The following is a 21,711-nucleotide window of genomic DNA, read 5'->3' as shown; positions in this document are numbered from 1 at the left end:
AACAGAATCAGAGATGAAAGAGGAGAGATTACAACTCACACCACAGAAATACAAAGGATTGTAAGAAATTCCTATGAAGAACTGGATGCCCCAAAATTTGAAAATCTAGGTGAAATGGAAAAATTTATAGAAAAACATAATCTTCCAAAACTGAATGAAGAAGAAGCAGAAAGCATGAGTAAACCAATAAGAGCTGATGAAATTGAAGCAGTAATCAAAAAGCTTCTGACACACAAAACCCTGGAGCAGATGGTTACACAGGAGAATTTTACAAAGCATTTAAGGGATAGCTAACCCCTATCCTTCACAGACTATTCCGAAAAAATCCAAAATTATGGAAGACTCTTAAACTCTTTTTCAGCATCACCCTAAACTCCAAACCAGATAAAGACATAACAAAGAAAGAAAACTCCAGACCAATATCGCTGATGAACATAGATGCTAAAATCCTCAACAAAAATATTAGCAAACTGCATTCAGGAATATGTTAAAAAGATCATATGCAATGACCAGGTGGGATTCATTCCAGGGATGCAAGGATGGTACAATATTCACAAATCAGTAAATGTAGTACATAACATAAAGAAAAGCAAAGACAAAAATCACATGATCATATCAATAGGTGTGGAAAAATCATTTGATAAGGTACAATTTATGGCACCAATTTATGATAAAAAACTTTCAGCAAAGTGGGAATAGAGGGAGCATTCCTCAACATAATAAAACCTATATATGAAAGACCTACAGCCAACATCATACTCAATGGGCAAAAACTAAAATCTTTTCCACTAAGAACAAGAACAAGACAGGGTTGTCCACTTTCACCACTTCTATTCAATATAGTATTCGAAGTTCTAGCCACAGTGATCAGAGTAGAAAATAAAATAAAAGGCATCCAAATTGCAAAGGAGAAAATAAAACTGTCATTGTTTGCAGATGACATGATAGTGTACATAGAAAATCCCATAGACTCCACCAAAAAACTGCTCGACCTAATAAATGAATTTGGCAAAAAATTGTGATACAAAGTCAATATCCAGCAATCAATGGTATTTTTGTATACCAACAATGAAACAGCAGAAGCAGAAATCAAGAAAAAATCCCATTTGATATAGCAAAAAGAAAAATAAAATACCTAGGAATAAACCCAATGAAGGAGGTAAAAGACCCATACTCAGAAAACTATACAACACTGAGGAAAGAAATCCACAAAGACACAAACAAATAGAAACATATACCATGCTCATGGATTGGAAGAATTAACATTATCAAAATGTCCATACTACCCAAAGCAATTTACAGATTCAATGCAACACTTATCAAAATACCAATGGCATATTTCACAGACATAGAACAAAGACTTTAAAAATTTATATGGAACCATATAATAATGACCACAAATAGCTGCTGCAATTTTGAGAAAGATGAGCAAAGTAGGAGGGATAACAATACCTGATACCAAACTGTATTACAAGGCCACTGTAATCAAAACAGCCTGGTACTGGCATAAAAACAGGCACGTGGACCAATGGAACAGAAGAGAGAGCCCAGAAATAAACCCAAGTCTCTATGGTCAATTAATATTTGACAAAGGAGGCAGCAACATAAAATGGAGTAAAAATGGCCTCTTCAACAAATGGTGTTGGGAGAACTGGACAGCTATGTGCAACAAAATCAAACTCGAGCACTAACTTACACCTTACACAAAAATAAATTCAAGGTGGATAAAAGATTTAAATATAAGCCATGCCACCATTAAAGTCCTAGAGGAGAACATAGGCAGGAAAATCTCCGATATTTCATGCAGCAACATTTTTACTGATATGTACCCTAGAGCAAGGGAGATAAAGGAAAGAATAAACAAATGGGATCTCATCAAAATAAAAAGCTTCTGCACAGTTAAAGAAAACAGTGTTGAATTCAAAAGAGAACCAATCAACTGTATGGGAAAACATATTTGCCAATGACACCTCAGACAATGGTTTAATCTCCAAAATATATAAAGAACTTACACGACTCCACTCTAAGAAGACAAGCAACCCAATTAAAAAATAGGCAAAGGATTGAACAGACACTTTTTCAAGGAAGGCATACAGAAGATCTAGAGACATATGGAAAGAAGCTCAGCATGGCTAGCTACTAGAGAGATGCAAATTTAAACCACAATGAGATACCACTTTACACTGGTCACAATGGACATCATAAACAAAGCAACAAACATCAACTGTGAAGAGGCTGTGGAGAAAAGGGAACCCTAGTGCACTGTTGGTGGGATTGCAGACTGGTACAACCACTATGGGAAACAGTATGGAATTTTCTAAGAAAACTAAAAATGGATCTGCCTTTTGACCCAGCAATTCTACTTCTAGGATTATATCTTAAGAGCCCTGAAACACCAGTCCAAAAGAACCTATGCACCCCAATGGTCATAGCAACACAATTTACATCTCGGCCAATTGCTGGAAGCAACCTAAGTGCCCATCAGTAAATGAATGGATCAAAAAACTGTGTACATGTACACAATGGAATTCTATGCAGTGGAAAGAAAGAAGGAGCTCCTACCCTTTGCAACAGCATGGACGGTATTGGAGAAGATTATGCTAAGCAAAATAAGCCAGGAGGTGAAAGACAAATACCATATGATCTCACCTTTAACAGGAACTTAATCAACAAAAGAAACAAACAAGCAAAATATAACCAAAGACACTGAAATAGAGAAGAAGCTGAGAGTGTCCAGAGGAAAGAGGGGAGGGAATTTCAGGGGAAAAGGAGAAAGGTTTCCAGGAACAAGTATAAAGGACACATGGATAAAAATTAGGCGGGGGGGAGTAAAAATGGGAGGGAGGTGGGAAGGGCTGGGGAGGTGGGCTGGGATGGGAGTAAAAGAGAGAAAAATGTACTTGAACAACAATGAAAATAACAAAAAATTAAAATAAAGAAATTTAAAAAATTAAAAAGAATAAAAATTAAAAAATAAAAAGAAATAAATATATTCTATGTTTAAATGTAATATAGGAATGATTGATTAAAAATTAAAAACAAAATAAGTTTTATTTTTATGTCTTAATGGCTCATTTTGATTGCTTTTTTATTACCATTTATACACCCATACCCATTCCATCTCCACCTACTGCCCTTCCCCCCACAATTATCACACTGTTGTCCTGGTCCATAGAAAGACAATATTTGATGATAATCTGGAATTCACCTTTAGTCACCATAAACAAAGATTTACAATAACATGTTTTATTGCTATTGCATTGTGTGCCTACCACAATATCATAGAATTGTACACTTGAAATTTGTATAATTTTATTAACCAATGTCACCTCAATAAATTTAATTAAAAACAGTTCTAAAAATGCTTCTCTTTCTTCTCATTAAAAGTTTCTCTTCTTAGATACACTGGGAAAACCTAAAAAACCATAAAACATGATTCCCCAGGCCAGTGATCTCACAATCCCAGATTTCTGGAGCCTCCCTTGGTCATTACCCCCTGGGGCTATAATTAGCTGCTCCTCTGTTGTATAGTCATTTGTGTGTGTCTTTAATGATCCTGCATTGGACCAGTTAATTTTGGAAGAACTGTATATTTCTGAATCTTTAATGATGCTGTTTTCTTGGTTCCCTTGGCAAAATAGGTAGGTGGGAAGGACAGAAATAAAATGTATAGTGAGCAAATCAGCTATCTAAGGTCTCTCTGTTTCAGTCATGCAAAAATTAAGCTTCCCTTAACTCACTGTGATGTCAGCTTTCTATGTGGCTGGTTGCTGCTGGCAACAGAGAAGGATGGAGCAGGAATCAGGCCCATGATTGAGTCACTTGTGTGGTCAGTTGAAGGTATGAGACAGTGTGTAAGGGAACCTGCATATCTTACCCTTAAAGAATGAGAATAAAACTGTGGAAGGATATCAGGGAAGACTCAGAGTTTAGCCTATGACTACTCATCTTCCTTACCAAGTTTCCCAACTGTTTGACCTCTTCTTTTAATTTTTATTTTTTTGGTTTCATGTACCCTCTTCTCTAGCCTGGGGTTTTTGTTCAGCCTTGCCAGTTGGTAGGTTTATCCAATGCCTAGAACCTTTCATCATTTTGTAATCTTTGGACTCACCTTCCATTCCACTGTTTAGACCTCATCATCCTAATGGTTACAGCTCCTTTTGACTGGAAGTGTTGAGCATTGTTGGTGTGTTACAGCAGAGTGGCAAGTAGTGTCTCTGAAAACTGTCATCCACCCTCAATGGGAACTTTCCACTAATTCATTCTTTGACAGCTCTTTCACATTTTTATTAGTCATGTATTATATTACTCATTTATTAATTAGTCCATTTGATATTAGTTATATTGTGTGTCCACAATAAGCAGGTCAAGACTTCCCATTTACAAGGTGGAAAATTCATGGGAATTGCTGTCTCAACTTCTATTTCTTCCCCTTTGTCATCCCATTTTCTTCAGTCATGAAATTACAGTGTTTCTTCTCTTTCTCCTTTCTTTTCCTCCTTTATTATTTTAAAAAAAATAATTATTGAACTTCATTCTTTAGAGCAGTTTTTAGTTCACCAAGGTACAAAAGGTTCTCATATACCCTTATTTTCATACACACATCCTTCCATTTTATGAAAGTCCTTCTACAGAGTAGTACATTTTTTGTCACTGATAACCTACACTGACATGCTATTATCACTTTGGTGTTGTACATTTTATAGGTTTTGACAAATGCATAATGACTTCTATCCATCACTGCAGCATCATATGGAATAGTTGCACTTCCTTACAAATGTTCCATGATCTCTTTGTTCATCCCTCCCTCTCCTCTAATGCCCTGGCACCCACTAATCTTTTAACTGTCTCCACAGTTTTGCCTTTTCCTAAACATCATATAGTTGAAATCAATCACATAGTATGTATCTTTTCAGATTGCCTTCTTTCATTTAGTAACATGCATTTGTTTCCCTCAGGTCTTTTCATGGCTTGATAGCTCAATTCTTTTTAGCTCTGAATTATGTTGATTGTCTGGATATGCCAGTTTATTTATCCATCACCCATTAAAGAACATTTTGTTTGCTTCCAAGTTTTTGTAGTTATGAATAAAGCTGTTATAAACATCCATGAGGTTTTTGTGTGGAGATACATTTTCAATCCATTTGAGTAAATACTTTTTCTTTTTTAAATTTTAATTGTTGCTCAAGTACAGTTTTTGCCTTTTATCCCCATCCCAGCCCACCCCATAGCCCTCCCCACCTCCCTCCCATTTCCACCCCCCTTATTGTCCATATGTCCTTTATAGTTGTCCTGTGAACTTTTCTCCTTTTCCCCTGAAATTCACTCCCCTCTCCCCTTTGGTCACTGTAAGCCTGTTCTCAATTTCAGTGTCTTTGGTTACATTTTGCTTAATTGTTTGTTTTGTTGATTAAGTTCCTGTTAAAGGTGAGATCATGTGGTATTTGTCTTTCACTGTCTGGCTCATTTCACTTAGCATAATGCTTTCTAGCTCCATCCATGCTGTTGCAAAGGGTAGGAGCTCCTTCTTTCTTTCCACTGCATAGAATTCCATTGTGTACATGTACCATAGTTTTTTGATCCATTTACTGAGGCACTTAGGTTGCTTCCAACACTTGGCTATTTGTACATTGTGCTGCTACAAACATTGGGGTGCATAGGTTCTTTTGGATTGGTGTTTCAGGGTTCACTGTCTGAATTTTGTGTTAAGAGTGTTAGTTTCATAAGAAACTGTCAAACTTTCTTCCAAAGTGGCTGTACCATTTTTTTTTCACCTTCACTGGCTTCTGTTCCTGTTGGTCCACATTCTGGCTAGCATTTGGTGTTGTCAGTATTTTGAATTTTGGCCTCATCATTAATTCCTTGTATCCACTTCTTTATTAGCTCCCTATGTTTATTTAATAATCCTTTTTTTAGTGAAACCTTGATTTCTTTATTTTTTCACATTTTTATTGTTCAAAAGAAACAATCAAGGAAAATGTAACCAGAGACATTGAAATTAAGAACAAACTGACAGTAACCAGAGGGCATGTGGGAGGGGATAATAGGGGTAAAGAGGGAAGAGTCTTCAGGAAGATGTACTTAACAATTCTTAAATATCTAGATTACTTTCCCCTGTTAGGCACAAAGTAATCTCTCCCATCTTTCTCACCTTGTTTTCTTCTGTCTTCCAAAACAATATCTATGCTGTAGACATTGTACATGCTTTGTTATCAACCCAGTGAACACTAAATTTACCTGTTTTTCCACATTTTACCACCTGGTTAAAATGACTTCTTTAGACATTGTATTTATGTTGTATAACACTTATTATCTCTTAAATTTACCCACAACTGCCACATCTCTTATGTTTCTTTCCTCATCACTATAGTTATTTATCTCCACAGTTCTCATATGTTAGAGGGTCTATTCCACATCCATGACATGCATCACCTAATGTCTGGTATATCTTTATATAAATATTAGATATGAATTGACTTAGTACAATGTGGTCTGTCTTGAGATCTGACACATCATAAGTAAATCTATTTTATTATTTTTATTTATTTAAGTATAGTCACTCTACAATTTTTATATTGGTTAGATTAGTTTAAGGTGCACCACATAGTAATTAAACATTTTTACTCCTTACAATGTGATCATCCCACTAATTCTTATTTGCTGACTTTTTGATAATTGTCAATCTGAGTGGTATGAGTTGATATCTCATCGTGGTTTGGATTTGCATTGCCCTGATGAGTAGTGATGTTGAGCATTTTTTCATGTTTGTTGGCTATCTTTATATGTTCTTTGGAGGAATGTCTTTTCATGTCCTCTGTCCATTTTTCAATTGGATTGCTTATTTTTTGTTACTGATTTGTATGAGTTCCTTGTAATTTTGGGTATAACCCCTTACTAGAAATATCATCTGAAAAAATATTTTTTCAGTCTGTAGGTTACTGCTTTATTGGTTTTCTTCACTGTGGAGAAGGTTTTTAGTTTGGTGCTGTTCCATTTGTTTATTTTTTGTTTTGTTTATCTTGCTCAAGGAGATGTGTCCAAAAAGAGAGTTCTCAGACTGATGTCTGGTAGTTTACTTCCTATGTTTCCTTCTAGGACTTTTGTAGTTTAAGGTCTTATAATAAATTCACTTTAAATTAACAAAGTGAATAAATGAGAAGTTAAGAGTGGTAATAGAGCATAAGGAAAACTTTGGTCTTGAGTAACCATCTGACTTTACAACGTACCTACAATAACTCTCTTTTTTTCCACTTACATAAGGAAAGTGAAAATAAAAACTAAAGAATTTATATACCACATGAATAAGGCAATTTGGGAGAAAAGTCTGTTATCCTGAGCAACTAGCTGGTATGGGTTGGCTTCCTTGCCTTGGCAGATGAACACCAATGTGCACCTTCAGAAATTCTTGAAGTACCTGTCTTGGCTCTTTCTTCCTTTTCTCCTCCCATTTATCCTGAATGACAAGGGAAAGAGCCAGTGTTATCTGATGTGGTCAGAAATAATTTAAAGTTTTAAATATGGAGAATTGAAGTTTATGGCATTTGATTGTTGGGTATAGCAGTGGTGGAAGGAACACAGCCTCATTGGACCATAAAGCCTCTTTCTGCACCCATCAGGCAGTCTTTGATTGGTATGTCTACAAAGGAGCAAAATTGTTATTGGGAAATATGCTTAAATGATTGGATGCTAGTGCACACATGATGGCTTTACCTCAAACTAGGTCTAATTTCAATACATAAGAAGAATGGCGGAATCTGAATTTGAGGAATGATTTTCTATACTTGAAAGTCACTCATGTAGATAGTCTTCAAGATAGAATAAATGCCATTTATTATGCCATACTATGTGCTAGTATGTAATTTATGCATATATTATATCATTTGTTTCTCAAACACCCTGAAAGTGAGGTGGTATTATTTCCATATTATTAATGAGAATCTGAAGCTCAGAGAGGTCAAGTAACTTTGTCATGCCTACATAGCAAATAGTGGTGGAGCCAGGGTTCAAAAACAAGCTTGGGTTCTGTCAAAGTCCAAGATTTTAACCACTCTGCCATAATGTATGAAAGTCAATCTGTGATTTTCATATTTGTAGGATTGAAAAAGGTAGAAATGAAAATTTGGAAACAATTTCCAAATAAAGCTGTGTGATAAGACTACCATGTAGAAGAACCACACACTTTTGGAAATAACTGTACTGTGACCCTCAGTAACAGAAGCTAACTGGAAAGAAAGAGAATACTTCTGGAATGGTAGAACACACAGAAACATGTGCCCCAGAGAGTTTCATGTGCTTGTTTTATGATGTTCTGTGTACTTCCTTCTCCTGCTAGGTGGTAATTCTAGACTCCTTAAATCATATTAACAGTTCAGATCCTTATAGTGAATTGCATGTATATATCATACATTGTGCAGCATAAAAGGAAGTTTTTCTGTTCATTACCATGTGTGATTTTCACAGAAACTCTGTGAGTCTGAGAGGGCAAGTAACATATGCAGCAGCCTTTTCTCTCCTACCTTAAATGCAACCCAATATCAAAGACAGGAACAGTGATTAATCAGTGAAGTACAGGTGAGAGACTGATGTTCTCTTTAACTTACCTGGGTTCTCAAAAACAGAGGCTACCATATTTCATCACCTGAACCTTATTCAGCTCTCTCTTTTCTCCTGAACTCATTTTTTATATTGTACATATCTTTCCTAATTTCCCTTTCCCCATCTTTCCCATATTTTAAATCTTAATTTTTATCCTTTCTGTTTTATTTTCTCTGCATACCAGATTATTCCATAGACCTTAGAAAAAGAAGTTGAGTGCTGGTTCTACATTTGGAGTTGAAATACTATCTAATCCGCAGCAAAAAAAATGTGTTGTGAAGCTTTAGGTGCCTTCTCACTGAGAGATGAGTTCTCTCTCACTGACAGTCATGGATTTTATAAATTTTGAAATAGGGAATTTTCCCTTATGCCTGTTAAAACTATTGGAAAATGTGACTGAGAGAGAACAGAACCATGAATAATAGAGATCACTGACCTGAAGACATGGCCTTACTATAGGCCGGGGATATTAACATTACCTCTCAATCAAGAACAATCTACTGACTTTCTATAGGTACCTGAGTGTATAATATGGGCTATATGCATATGAATAATGACAATTAGTTTTAATGGGTAACTTCATATTATATAAGGCAGGGTATTTTCCTCACATTGTATGTATCTTCTTTGTTTTTTTTTCTAGTCAGTTCTCTCTAATTCCTAAAGAGCTGGATCCATATCTATCCCCTGGTGTAGCCTTCCCTACTTGCTGCTGCTGTCATGAATTACCTTCTATCTCCACCCCCCCCACAAAACCCTTACCAAATATTCATCTTACTATTCACTTTACATGTATGGTATACCACATTAGATTGTATTTGGTATGTGTGCAATTCTTGTATTTTCAATATTTTCTTGTTCTTTGACTTACAGGAGTTAGCAAAAGAACAAATCAGTATAAAAGAAAATTTTCAATAAAAGCTACAAGAGGTAATTGGGATTTTAATGGAGGCTTCAGGATAATAAAATTTATAAAGATCAAGAGAATTGGTTTTTTAGGAACATGACCTTAAGTTTTTAACAGTTGTAGAGACCAGTTACAGAACCCGCAAAATAAGAATCTTTACACAAATCATAATAGCAGGAAAAATAATCACTTTCTCAAATACAATTAACTATTTATTATACTTGTCAAATGATCTTTAACTAGTCACACATGGTATATATACTTGTTGTTATCCTGTTATATAATTTAGTATTAATAAAGGGCATTTTGTGAATTTTGCTAGTTTTAGTTTTAACCAGGAAAAAAATCACTGTTTTCAATTTTTTTAAACTTAATTACTTTCTCTAGTATTTGTCTTTTTGGAATAAAATCAATGAATTTAACATTTGGTGCCCAATTCTGACAAATGTGTGAATCTGGGAAACTCAGTTTATTTTTCAGGGTCTCATGTTTTCCATCTGATTGATGACCAAATGAAAAATTACTTTTATATAATTCCATGAGAATTTTCATCTCAGCACAATGTGGACATGTGGCTTTCCTCAGTAAGGCCTTGGATAATTTTCAACAGCTACTGAGTTTCCTGGGTCCGTCCCTGGTGTCTCTATCACCTCCTCTCCAAGCATATTCCTCCCATCAGTCCTCTCCTCCCCTGATGAGCAGCATATGTGGTTGTCCCTTGTCCCCATTCCCCACTTGAAGGTTAAGGTTTCTGATAATAGAAAGTGTGCACCCTGACATTGTGGAGTATTTGCTCAGGGGGTGACAGTGTAATTACCATGTGTGGGTGAGAATATAGTGGCATTTGTGCCAATGATGGTCATCCAGAATTGGGATCAAGACATGACAGTTTCTGTGAGTTTTATGATCTGGGTTGAGTGAGGGCATCAGTCATAGGGCTGTTTGTGTGAGGTCTGGAGTTGTAGCTGCAAAAGTGAAGGATGTTAGTATTCCTGTTCTGCTGTATTTCATCAACTCTTAAATTGATTAACTTGTATTGAGTGTTTTCAGGACCTACTCTCCACCATCAGGAATGACTGCGGTGTGTATTGGAAATGAAGAAACATAACACTGTTCTCTGCTCACCGTGCATATCACATGTAAATACAACATGCATTAAAGGACTAAATCTCCAGTGTTACACTTTGTATTTTAAGGGTTAAGATCAAGAAGAAAGCTTTGTGCCCTAATAAAGTATGTCTTATTAATGTTTGCTATTCCTCTTATTTTTATAATCATAGATGAAAAGTATAAAATAAAAATTTCCTTGAACATAAAATATCTGAATGTATTTCAAAGAATGCAGGATAAAATGAAATTTTAGAATGGGTGACCATGCTGGCAGCACTCAGTACTTTAATGGGTAGGGGGATGGCAGTGGACATAAAAGATGTCACCAAAGGTAGGCTGAGATACTGATGAATAACATTTAATATCTCAAGTGTTCCAAGTGCTGGTCCTTAATACCTTCATGTATATGAACTGAAAAAAGTAGGTTTGAAAAGCAACTTCATATTTTTAGTGGTTATGTTAGGCATGTGCCTTAGCTAAATTCTGATGAAATCTTCCAAATACATATTTATTAGGCCTGGAGAGAAACTTATATCACTAGGTGGCACAGATTCCTCATGAAATTCTTGCAGAGGGTTTAGGCCAGTTTATGGCTTTATAGTTATGAAAAACTGTGTGGGAATTAGAGGCCCCAAGGTGAGAAGTGGACATGATAGAGTGTGATGGAAAATAGTGCTGGTTTGATTTTTTATTAGAGTCTACATAATTCCATTGTTCTAGTATATTTAGGGGCTCTTCAATGTCACCTATCCCAGTGTCTTTGTTCAATTTCAAGCTTCAGCCTGTCCTAATTCAGTCTCAACTCATGTCAAGAACTTTTCACTCCAGGTGTTACAGCCCATCAGCAAATCATATTTTCCTCTTATTGCTGCCTTCTGTGAGTTGTGACAGCAAAATGGAAAAAGAAAAGGATTTTGAGAAAATACATAAAAGCAAGATGGAATCTGTTGGAAATGAGGAGTAGTCAATATTAGAAGTGATTTAAACAGGAGATGAATATCATGAACAGTCATGTATCTTTTACTGTTGCTTTTCTGTTAATTTGAGAACTGAACATTGCAGAGAGAGTTTTGGTGATAGGTTTAAACTATGTTACAGTTCATATGTTGTAATATTATGTTGACTTTTGTTTTTGTATATTTAGGGAACTGTATAACTGTATACTTTTTATTTGTAATGAGAACATTGGAATTCTTTGATGTCTTGTCATCTCTGTAATCACAATTTCCTCTTCATTTTCTTAGTTCTCATAATTACAGCCACAACCCAGCTGGGTGGATCAATGGATGGAGGGAATCACTCAGTTGTGTCTGAGTTTGTGCTTTTGGGACTCACCCATTCATGGGAGATCCAGCTTGTCCTCCTGGTGTTTTCCTCTGTGCTCTATGTGGCAAGCATGACTGGAAATATCCTCATTGTGTTTTCTGTGACCATTGATGCTCACTTACACTCGCCCATGTACTTTTTTTTAGCCAACCTCTCTTTCATTGACTTAGGAGCCTGCTCTATTGCCTCACCAAAGATGATTTATGACCTTTACAGAGAGCATAAAGTCATCTCTTTTGGAGGCTGCATTGCTCAGGTCTTCTTCATCCACGTTGTTGGTGGGGTAGAGATGGTGCTGCTCATGGCCATGGCCTTTGACAGATATGTGGCCATATGCAAGCCTCTCCACTACCTGACCATCATGAGCCAGAGAGTGTGCATTTTGTTTACAGCTGCTGCTTGGGCCCTTGGCATCACTCACTCACTGTTCCAATTAGCATTCATTGCTAATTTGCCCTTCTGTGGTCCTAATGTATTGGATAGCTTTTACTGTGACCTTCCTCGGCTCCTCAGACTGGCCTGTACAGATACCAACAGATTGCAGTTCATGGTCACTGCCAATAGTGGTTTTATCTGTGTTGGTTCCTTCTTAATACTCCTCATTTCCTATGTCTACATCATGTTTACTGTTTGGAAACATTCCTCAGGTGGTTCATCCAAGGCTCTCTCCACTCTGTCAGCTCACATCACTGTGGTCCTTTTGTTCTTTATCCCAACCTTGTTTGTCTATACATGGCCACACCCCAATTCACAGATGGACAAGTTTCTTGCACTGTCTGATGCTGTGCTCACTCCTTTTTTAAATCCAGTCATCTATACATTTAGGAATAAAGAGATGAAGGCAGCAATGAAGAGAGTATGGAAACACTTACTTATTTACAGAAAGGTCTCTTAAGTGATAAGGTTAAAGGCCTTTTCACCAACGATTGTGTAGCCCTTGTTTTCTGTCTTTGATATTTTTGACTCAGGAAGTTTGAGACATCACATATTGATTTGTATGTTATGAAATCTTTAACAGAATTTTTAGCTGATGAATGTATTTATTCCATGGAAAGAGTGAATCATGAAAACAGTATGTCTATCTATGTAAGTCCCACTAAAATTTTTTCAGATATGTTATGTAGTTTTCAGTGAATAGGTCTTACATATCTTTTTTGAGATTTATTCTTAAGTACTTAAATTTTTGATACTTTTTTACATAGTATAGTTTGTTTAATTTATAATTAATAATGGCTAGTATACATAAATATAATAGAATGTTTTTTTTTTTTTTTGACATTGTATCATGAAGGCTTGTAAAACCCCTTACTTCTACTAGTTTTTTTATAGTTTAAATAAGATTTTCTTCACAGGTGATCATGTTGTCACTGAATAAAGACATTTTAATCCTTTTGTTCTAGTATGGATTAGTTTATTGTTTTTTGTTGCTGTATTGCAATTGCTAGATGAAATGTTATGATGCTGAATAGAAGTGGTTAGAGTGAACATCCTTACTTATTCTTATTCCTGTGAGAAAAGCATTCAATCTTTTATCATTAAGTATATAGGTTTTTCATAGGTGCCTATTATCAAGGTGAAAAAGTTCCTATTTATTCAGTTTGTTGAATTTAAAAGATATATATTTCACTGATTATTCTATTATAGGTTTCCCAGTTTTTCCTCTTGGCCCCACTCCACCAAGTAACCCCATACCCTCCAACAATTCTCTCCCTTAGTTCATGTCCATGGGTCATGCATATAAGGTCTTTAGCTATTTCAGTTCCTATGCTGTCTCATCCCCCTACCTTTTTTTCATCTATCCATTTGTACTTTTTAATCCCTGCACCTTAGCCCCCATTTTCCTCTTTCACCCACCCACCTGATAATCTTCCAAATGATCTAAATATCTATGATTCTATTCCACTTCTGCTTGTTTGCTTAGTTTGTTATTCAGATTCCATTATTGACAGTTGTGAATTTATTGCCCTTTTAATGTTCATCATTTTGATCTTCTTCTTTTTCTTATATAATTCCTTTTAGCATTTCGTATAACAGTTGCTTGGTGATGATGAAGTCCTTTAGCTTTACCTTATCTGGGAAGCACTTTATCTGTCATTCAATTCTAAATGTTAGCTTTGTTGGATAGAGGAATCTAGGTTGTAGATCCTTGCTTTTCCTCACTTTGAATACTTCTTGCCAGTTTCTAGCCCACAAAGTTTCTGTTGGGAAATCAGCTGACAGTCTTAAGGGGACTCCTTTGTAGGTAACTATCTGCTTTTCTCTAGCTGCTTTGAAAATTCTTTCTTCATCTTTAACTTTTAGTATTTTAATCATGATGTGTGTTGGTGTAGTCCTATTTGGTTCCATTTTGCTTGGGACTCTCTGAGCTTCGTGGAATTGTATGTCTATTTCCTTCACCAAATTAGGGAATTTTCATTCATTACTTTTTCAAATAAGAGTTCAATTTCTTGCTTTTCCTTTTCTCCTTGTAGCACCATTATGATTTGGATGTTGGTATGTTTAAAGGTGTCCTAGGGGCTCCTTAGCCTATCCTCAATTTTGAGTTATTTTTTCTTCTCACTTTTCTGATTGAATGCTTTTTTTCTTCCTTGTGTTCGAAATAATTTATTTGAATCTCAGCTCCATTCCATCCACTGTTGGTTCTCTGTAGACTTTTCTTTATTTCACTCAATGTAACCTTCTTTTCTGGGTGGATCTTTTTATCCTATTACACTACCTATGAATTCCTGGAGCATCCTGATAACCAGTGTTTTGAACTGTGCAACTGAGAGGTTGCTTATCTCCATTCTGGTTAGTTCTCTTTCTGGGGCTTTGTTCTGTTTTTTCATTTGGGCCATATTTGTGTCTTTATTTTGGCAGCCTCACTGTTTTTGTTTCTGTGTATGGGGTATGGCTGCTTTGACTCTCTTAGCAGCATGATATATTGTAGAAAAGTGCATCTGTAAAATGTGTGGGGTAGATCCTTAGATAATCACTGGGGCAGCACAACCCATGCCACCACTGTGTTGTTCTGCATGAGAGAGGGTTCACAGAGATGACAGTGCTACTCTCTGGCCTGCGGAGTTGTACCTAGGAGGAAGCTGTCTCCTGGCACCAGCCCTTTTGCCTGTCTCTTCACTTTCTCCCCATATGCCACTGGTGCTCTTCCAGTAGTTGTTCTGTTGCTGAATCCCAGAGGGGTGGGTCTGAGTGAGTCCTAACTTCATTGCAGGTCCTTTAAGAAGAGTCTCTTGAGAATTCCACAGTTTGTTTCACCACGTCAATGTTCACTGGATTTTAGAGCTAGAAGTTATGGGACCTTATATTCTTGGTGGTAGAACCTTTGGCTAGGTGGTCTGATTTGGGGCTGGAATCCCTCACTCTGAAGGTACTCCTCCTGATTTTTATCTACCACATGTGGATGTGGGATTGCCCATTCCACATAATCTCACCTCTCTGTACCATTCCACATTTCCTTGTGTCTCTGTGTCTCTCCACCTGTGTGAGCCACTCTAACAGCTGCACATCTTCACCCCTTCTATCCATCTAGATGAATGTGGCTTTTTAAAATCTCTGGTTGTCCTAATTCCATATAGCTTGATTTTCTGAAAATCTGGGTAATATTTGTTTTGTAGTTTAGTTGTGATTTTTTTCTCTAGTTGAGGAAGAAGGCAAAGCATACATACCTTTGCCTCCGTCTTGACGCGGAAGTCCTGTTGAATGTTTTAAAATCAGGAATTAATGTTGGATTTTGTAAAATGCCATTTCTGGTTTACTATCAGGGTAATGTGGATCTTTTTAAAAAAATAAATTTATCAGGGTGACATTGGTTAATCAGATTATATCATTTGTGCATGGTATTGTGTGTTACGCACCCCAAGTCAAGTATCTGTCCATCACCAGTTATCTCCACTGTGCCCTCCTTCCACTCTCCTCCCTCCTCCCCTTGGTCATCACTGCAGTATTGTCTGTGTCCCCAGGTGTTTACCTTTCTTTTCATTTTTGCTCAATACCTGCACCCACATAGATACCCGCCCCTGCCCCTGACAGCTCTCAGGCTGCTCTCTATCTGGGAGTCTGTTTCTATTTTGATTGTTAGTTCATTTTGTTCATTAGAATCTACATATGAATGAAGTCATGTGGTACTTGTCTTTCTCAGGCTTGCTTATTTCATTTAGCATAATGTTTTCCAGGTCCATCCATACTGTTTCAAAATGTAAGATTTCTGTCTTTTTTTATGGCTGAAAATACATTTCTAACACATGATCTGTATACTGCATTGTGTGCCCACCATCCAAAGTCAAGTCACCTTCCATCACCATATATTTGACCCCCTTCGCCTTTACTATCTTCCCGTCCCCTTTCCTTTTGTCTATGAGTATTTTTTATTTGTGTTTCTTGTTCATTCTTTTGTTGCCTTGAGTTTTAAAATGTATCTCCTCTTTTCAAATTTGCTGAAAGAGTTTTATAGAATTTATATGATTTCTTTTTAAAATGTTAGGTAAAATTGACCAGTGAAGTCTTCTAGGTCTGGAGTTTTTCTGTGGGAAAATTTTCAAGTATAAATTCAATTCTTGGTAGTTTTTATATCCCAAGCAATTTGTACATTGATCTATATTCTCAAATTTATTGGAATAAGTTGTTTCCAATATTTCCTTATCATCCTTTTAAGTATCTGTAAGATGTGCAGTATTCCCCTCTGTGTCATTTTGAATTTTGGTGGTTTGTGTACGTTTTCTTTCTTATCTTATCATATTGGCTAGAAAATTTCAAGTTCTTGATTTTGTCAGGGAACCAAGTTTTCATTTCATTTATTTTTCTCAATTTCATTATTTAATTTAATTTCTGCTTTTACATTTATATTTACATTTTTCTTCATTTTTAATTTGCCCTTTTCTAGTTTCTTTAACAAGAAATCATCATCATTTAGGACCCTTGTATTTTAACACAAGCATTTAGTTGTATTAATTTCCCTTAAGCACTCCTTTAACTGAATTACAAATTTTCATATATCTTGTTTTCTTCTCATTTAGTTCAATATATGTTCTTATTTTTCTTTTATTTTTTTAACACATAATTTATAATTTCTTTGAAAAATTTCAAGATATCATCCTGTTATTGATTCTAATTTATTTTTTATTGTAGCCCGTAACCTACTTTGTGTGATTTGAATAGCTTTAAATTTATGGAGAGTTGTCTTGTAGTCCATAAGATAGCAGGTTCCTATCGCACCTCATATTTACTGCTGAACAATTTGCAGAGACTGGTTTCCTGGGACAGTTCAGAGCATCAGAAAAGGAGCGGGGCAAAAATTTACAGCTGATATTGCTCTGTGATAGTGGGAATAAGCATAGGACTGAAGTTTGTTTCCTGGATAAAGAGGGTCTAATCCTCAGAAATTCAGAGTTACTTCTGTGCAGCCAAGTTCTTGCTTCTACTGAGTGCTAAAAAACTGGAAAATCCAAGTCTTCTCACTAGCTAGCAACAACGAAATGAATGGCTGTTCTCTTATGGATGGCACTATTCTGTGAGAGTTGGAAAAAGAACAGAACCAAGGCTTTCCTTCAAGAAGCCAGGAAGGAAGTTAAGGGGGCCATGCCTTTAGAGAATTGAGTCTGAAGGATTTTGATTCATATTTAGCTCTGTTGACTTGTGAAGGTGTCTCCCAGTGAAAACCAGCTCATGAAGACTAGGAGAGGAAGCTGTAATGCATTGACAGAAAAGCAAACCTACAAGGAACATAAAGAATCATGAAACATGTCACAACTCAAAGAGGAAAAGAATTCTTCAGTAACCAATCCTAAAGATATGGAGATCTGTGTATTGCCTGACAAAGAATTCAAAATAATCATCTTTAGAAAGCTCATTGAGTTACAAGAGAACATTAGAGGCAGCTAAGTGAAATCAGGAAAGCAATATTTAAACAAAATGAGAATATCAACAAACCGATCGATATGGTAGAAAAAAGAGTCAAACAGAAATACTGGAGTTGAATAATACAGTAATGGAACTGAAAAGTTCACCAGAGGGGGTTCAAAATCAGAATTGATCAAGGAGAAGAGAGAATCAATGAACTGGAAGACATGTCATTTGAATTTATACTGACTGGTAAGAGGAGCAGAAAGATAAATGAATGGTAAGAGTGGACAAAGCCTAAGGGACTGTCAGACTCCACCAAGAAAACTAAAATATATGTCATGGTAGACCCAAAAAGAGATGAGAGAGAGAAAGAGAGAGGGGAGAGAGAGAGGGAGAGAGAGAGAGAAAGGGAGAGAGAGAGAAAGAGGAGGGAGTGTAAAGTCTATTTTAAGAAATGATGGCTGAAAATATCCCATATCTTGGGAAGAAAATCAATGTCCAGAATCATGAGGACACAGGACTCCTAACAAGTTTAAATGAAATGGATTTACAGTGGGACACATTATAATAGCAAACCACAATGTCAAATAGGAAAGACAAAGAGAAAATTTTGAATGCAGCAAGAGAAAAATGACTATTCTTATACAAGGGAGTTCCCAGAAATGTCAGTGGATTTTTCAGCAGAAATCTTGCACTGCCATGAAGAAGTGGGATTAGATTATATATTTTAAGGCTTAAAGAGAAAAACTGCCAAAGAAAAATGCTATACATGGCAAGCTGTCCTCCAAAAATAAAGGAGAGATAAAGCTTTCCCCAGACAAACAAAAACTGAGGGAGTTCATCACCACTAGTCTTGCCTTATAATAAATGCTAAAGAAAGTTTGTCAAATTGAAATGAGAAGATATTGATTAATTGAATGAAAAATGTAAAAGTATAAAACTCACTAGTAAAGGTAAATACATAGTTAAATATAGAATAGGCTCATACTGTGATGATTGTGCATAAATCACTTTCCAACCATTAATAAAGTTAAAAGGCAAAAGTAAGATGAGTAACTAATTAAATTAACATAATGGATACACAAAATAAAAAAATGTAAATTGTGAAATCAATAATATAAAGTGAGTATGGGGGGTGAAAAAGCAAAAGCGTAGAATTTTTGAATTTTTTTTATGTGGAATAGGAGACATTACAAATGATACCAAAGAAATGTAAAGAGTCATAATGATTCCTATGAAAAAGCAAAGTGTAGAATTTTTTATGTGGAATAGGAGACATTACAAATGATACCACAGAAATATAAAGAATCACCATGATTCCTATGAAAAATTACATGCCAAGGTTCCCAGTCAATATGGCAGTATAGATAAATGCAGGGTAGTCTTCCTCCCACAAACAGACCCTCCTATTAACTTTACCTGTGTCAACTTATTTAATCCCAATAGAAATCCTAGAGATAGAAATGATTATCATCCAATTTTATGGATTGGGAGATGGAGCACACAAGTATTAAATAACTTGTCTAATGTAAGTAAGCTGTATGAGGGGAGATTCCCCCAGACCTGGAACTATCTTCTGGAGGGTGGGTCCCTTGATTCTCCCACTAGGTGGGTATTCTAGGAACTCATCTGTATCAGTGTACCAGCTAGTGGTGTTGTGAGAGGCTGCATTTGGCTTCAGTGAATTTTTTTAAGACTCTTTCAAAGCATTTTCTCGTTTCATGGAGGGTGATTTACCAGTTCACTTGTCCACAGTATGCTGAGTGTCCAGCAGTTTTTTATTTTATAGAAATGTTGGCACTTTCAGTTTTTAGTTCCCAAAGTCTCTGTTCAGCAGTTTTTGACCAAAAACGACATAACCCCTGTGCCCCATCCTCCCTATTTACCTGATCTCTCCCTGAGACACTTTGTTTTTGTTGTTTCCCTGGATGAAAATAGTCTTCAAAATAAAACATTTTGTTGATGTGGAAGAAGTCAAACAAAAAATGTCAAAAGCACTAAAAAGCCTCAAAACTGAAGAGTTCAAAAACTGATTTTTTCCCCTCTTTTTATTGTTGTGCAATTACAGTGCTCCCATTTCTCCCCCCACCCCATTACTCTCCAGCCTCCACCCCTTGTCCATGAGCCCGTCACAGAGGTTCCTTGGTGACCCATCCTCTTCGTTGTCCTGTTATCCCCTCCCCCTCTGGTTAGGAAAACTGTTCTGAGCAGTGGAGAAAAGTCTTGGTAGGTGTAGTGCGTCATATAGAGAGCATCACTTGCAGTGTGACTGAAGTTTTAACATGTAAGAATAAATACACAATTTTTCAAAAATAAATTCTGTGTTTTTTTGGGTCCCCCCTCATATACTTGAGTTTAAACCTAGGCAGTCTATTACCAGAGGCTGGGTTTTTAAGCATATTTTTTTCATGTAAAATTGGTTTAATATTGATCTCTGGAGAGACCAACCTTAACTTTCTTTTTTAAGTTTTCTTTTCTTTTTATTTTTTAAAAATATTTTATTGTTGTTCAAGTACAGCTGTCTGCATTTACCCCTCCCCCCATCCTCCCAGCCATCCCACCTCCCTCCCCTGCTTCCACATCCCCTTGGTTTTGTCCATGTGTCCTTTATAGTTGTTGGTGAAAACTCTTCCCTCTTTCCCACCATTATCTCCTCCCACCATCCTCTGGTTACTGTCAGATTGTTCTTAATTTCAATGTCTCCTGTTATATTTTTAAATTTTAATCACTGTTCAAGTACAGTTTTCTCACTTTTACTCCCATTCCAGCCCACCCACCCATCCCTCCCCACATCCCTCCCATTACCACCCTCCCCCTAGTTTTTGTCCATGTGTCCTTTAAATTTGTTCCTGTAAACCATTCCCATTCTTTCCTGAAATTCCCTCTTCTCTCCCCTCTGGTCACTGTCAGCCTGTCCTCTATTTCAGTGTCTTTGGTTATATTTTGCTTGTTTGTTTGTTTGTTTTGTTGATTAGGTTCCTGTTAAAGGTGAGATCATATGGTATTTGTCTTTCACTGCCTGGCTTATTTCACTTAGCATAATGCTTTCCAGCTCCATCCAAGCTGTTGCAAAGGGTAGGAGCTCCTTCTATCTTTCTGCTGCATAGAATTCCATTGTGTAAATGTACCATAGTTTTTTGATCCATTCATTTACTGATGGGCATCTAGGTTGCTTCCAGCACTTAGCTATTGTAAATTGTGCTGCTATGAACATTGGGGTGCAAAGATTTTTTTGTATTGGTGTTTTCTTGTTATATTTTTAATCAATGCTTAAGATTGGGAAGAATGAAGAATATTCTCCTAGGTGATATTTGGGAGATCTTTGCCTTCCTATAATGTAGAAAGGATATACTCCAAACTTTTTATATCAAAGTTTTGCACTCTTTATCTATTTACTGAACATTTAATTTTCTTCCTTTAAGAATTGTCATTTTTTCTATTTTTTTGATTTGTTATGTCTCTACAATATTTGAATTACTAGTGTAGGAGAAAGTTTGTGTCTATAATTATTAATTTATACTCTATTGAAAATGGATTTTATCTTATTGTTTTCATCATTAAAATGCAATAAAATTGTATTTTGGGCCTCTGTGTGAATTAAATAAACTTATCACACCTTTTAATTGTGTGTCTTTGTGCTAAGTGTATATTGGTGAATTATTTTATGTTTTCCACGTTTGTGGCACTCTAGCAATTCTTTTGATGATTTTCAAAGATTTCTCCAGGAATTACAGTGTTTGGGAACACACTTCTCGATAGTCATCTCTGTTTTCCACCTTGCCTGTCTTCTAACCTGTTTCTGTTCTGGGCTAGCATCATTGTAAGTCTTTCATTTTCACTCATGGCTGCTTCTCTTACTGTTTGTGGGTCCCTTGAACACACAACAAGACTTAGTAATGTGTGTCAATATTTCTAAGTTCTACAATTGTTTTTCT

The 21,711-nt window shown here is 36.2% G+C and overlaps 1 protein-coding gene across 1 annotated transcript; it reads left to right on the top strand.

The window, feature by feature from the left end:
- The first annotated feature begins 11,894 nt into the window (after positions 1 to 11,894).
- Positions 11,895 to 13,118, top strand: LOC114490334 (olfactory receptor 4F3/4F16/4F29-like). Its single transcript, XM_028504314.2, has one exon. It carries the CDS (start codon positions 11,895 to 11,897, stop codon positions 12,831 to 12,833), a length of 939 nt encoding a protein of 312 aa, XP_028360115.1. The 3' UTR covers positions 12,834 to 13,118.
- Positions 13,119 to 21,711: the final 8,593 nt, after the last annotated feature.

The sequence above is a fragment of the Phyllostomus discolor genome, chromosome 1 (assembly GCF_004126475.2).
Source record: "Phyllostomus discolor isolate MPI-MPIP mPhyDis1 chromosome 1, mPhyDis1.pri.v3, whole genome shotgun sequence".
NCBI lineage: Eukaryota > Metazoa > Chordata > Mammalia > Chiroptera > Phyllostomidae > Phyllostomus > Phyllostomus discolor.
Note: the sequence above shows the minus strand (reverse complement) of the source record. Positions and strands in the feature narration are given on the sequence as shown.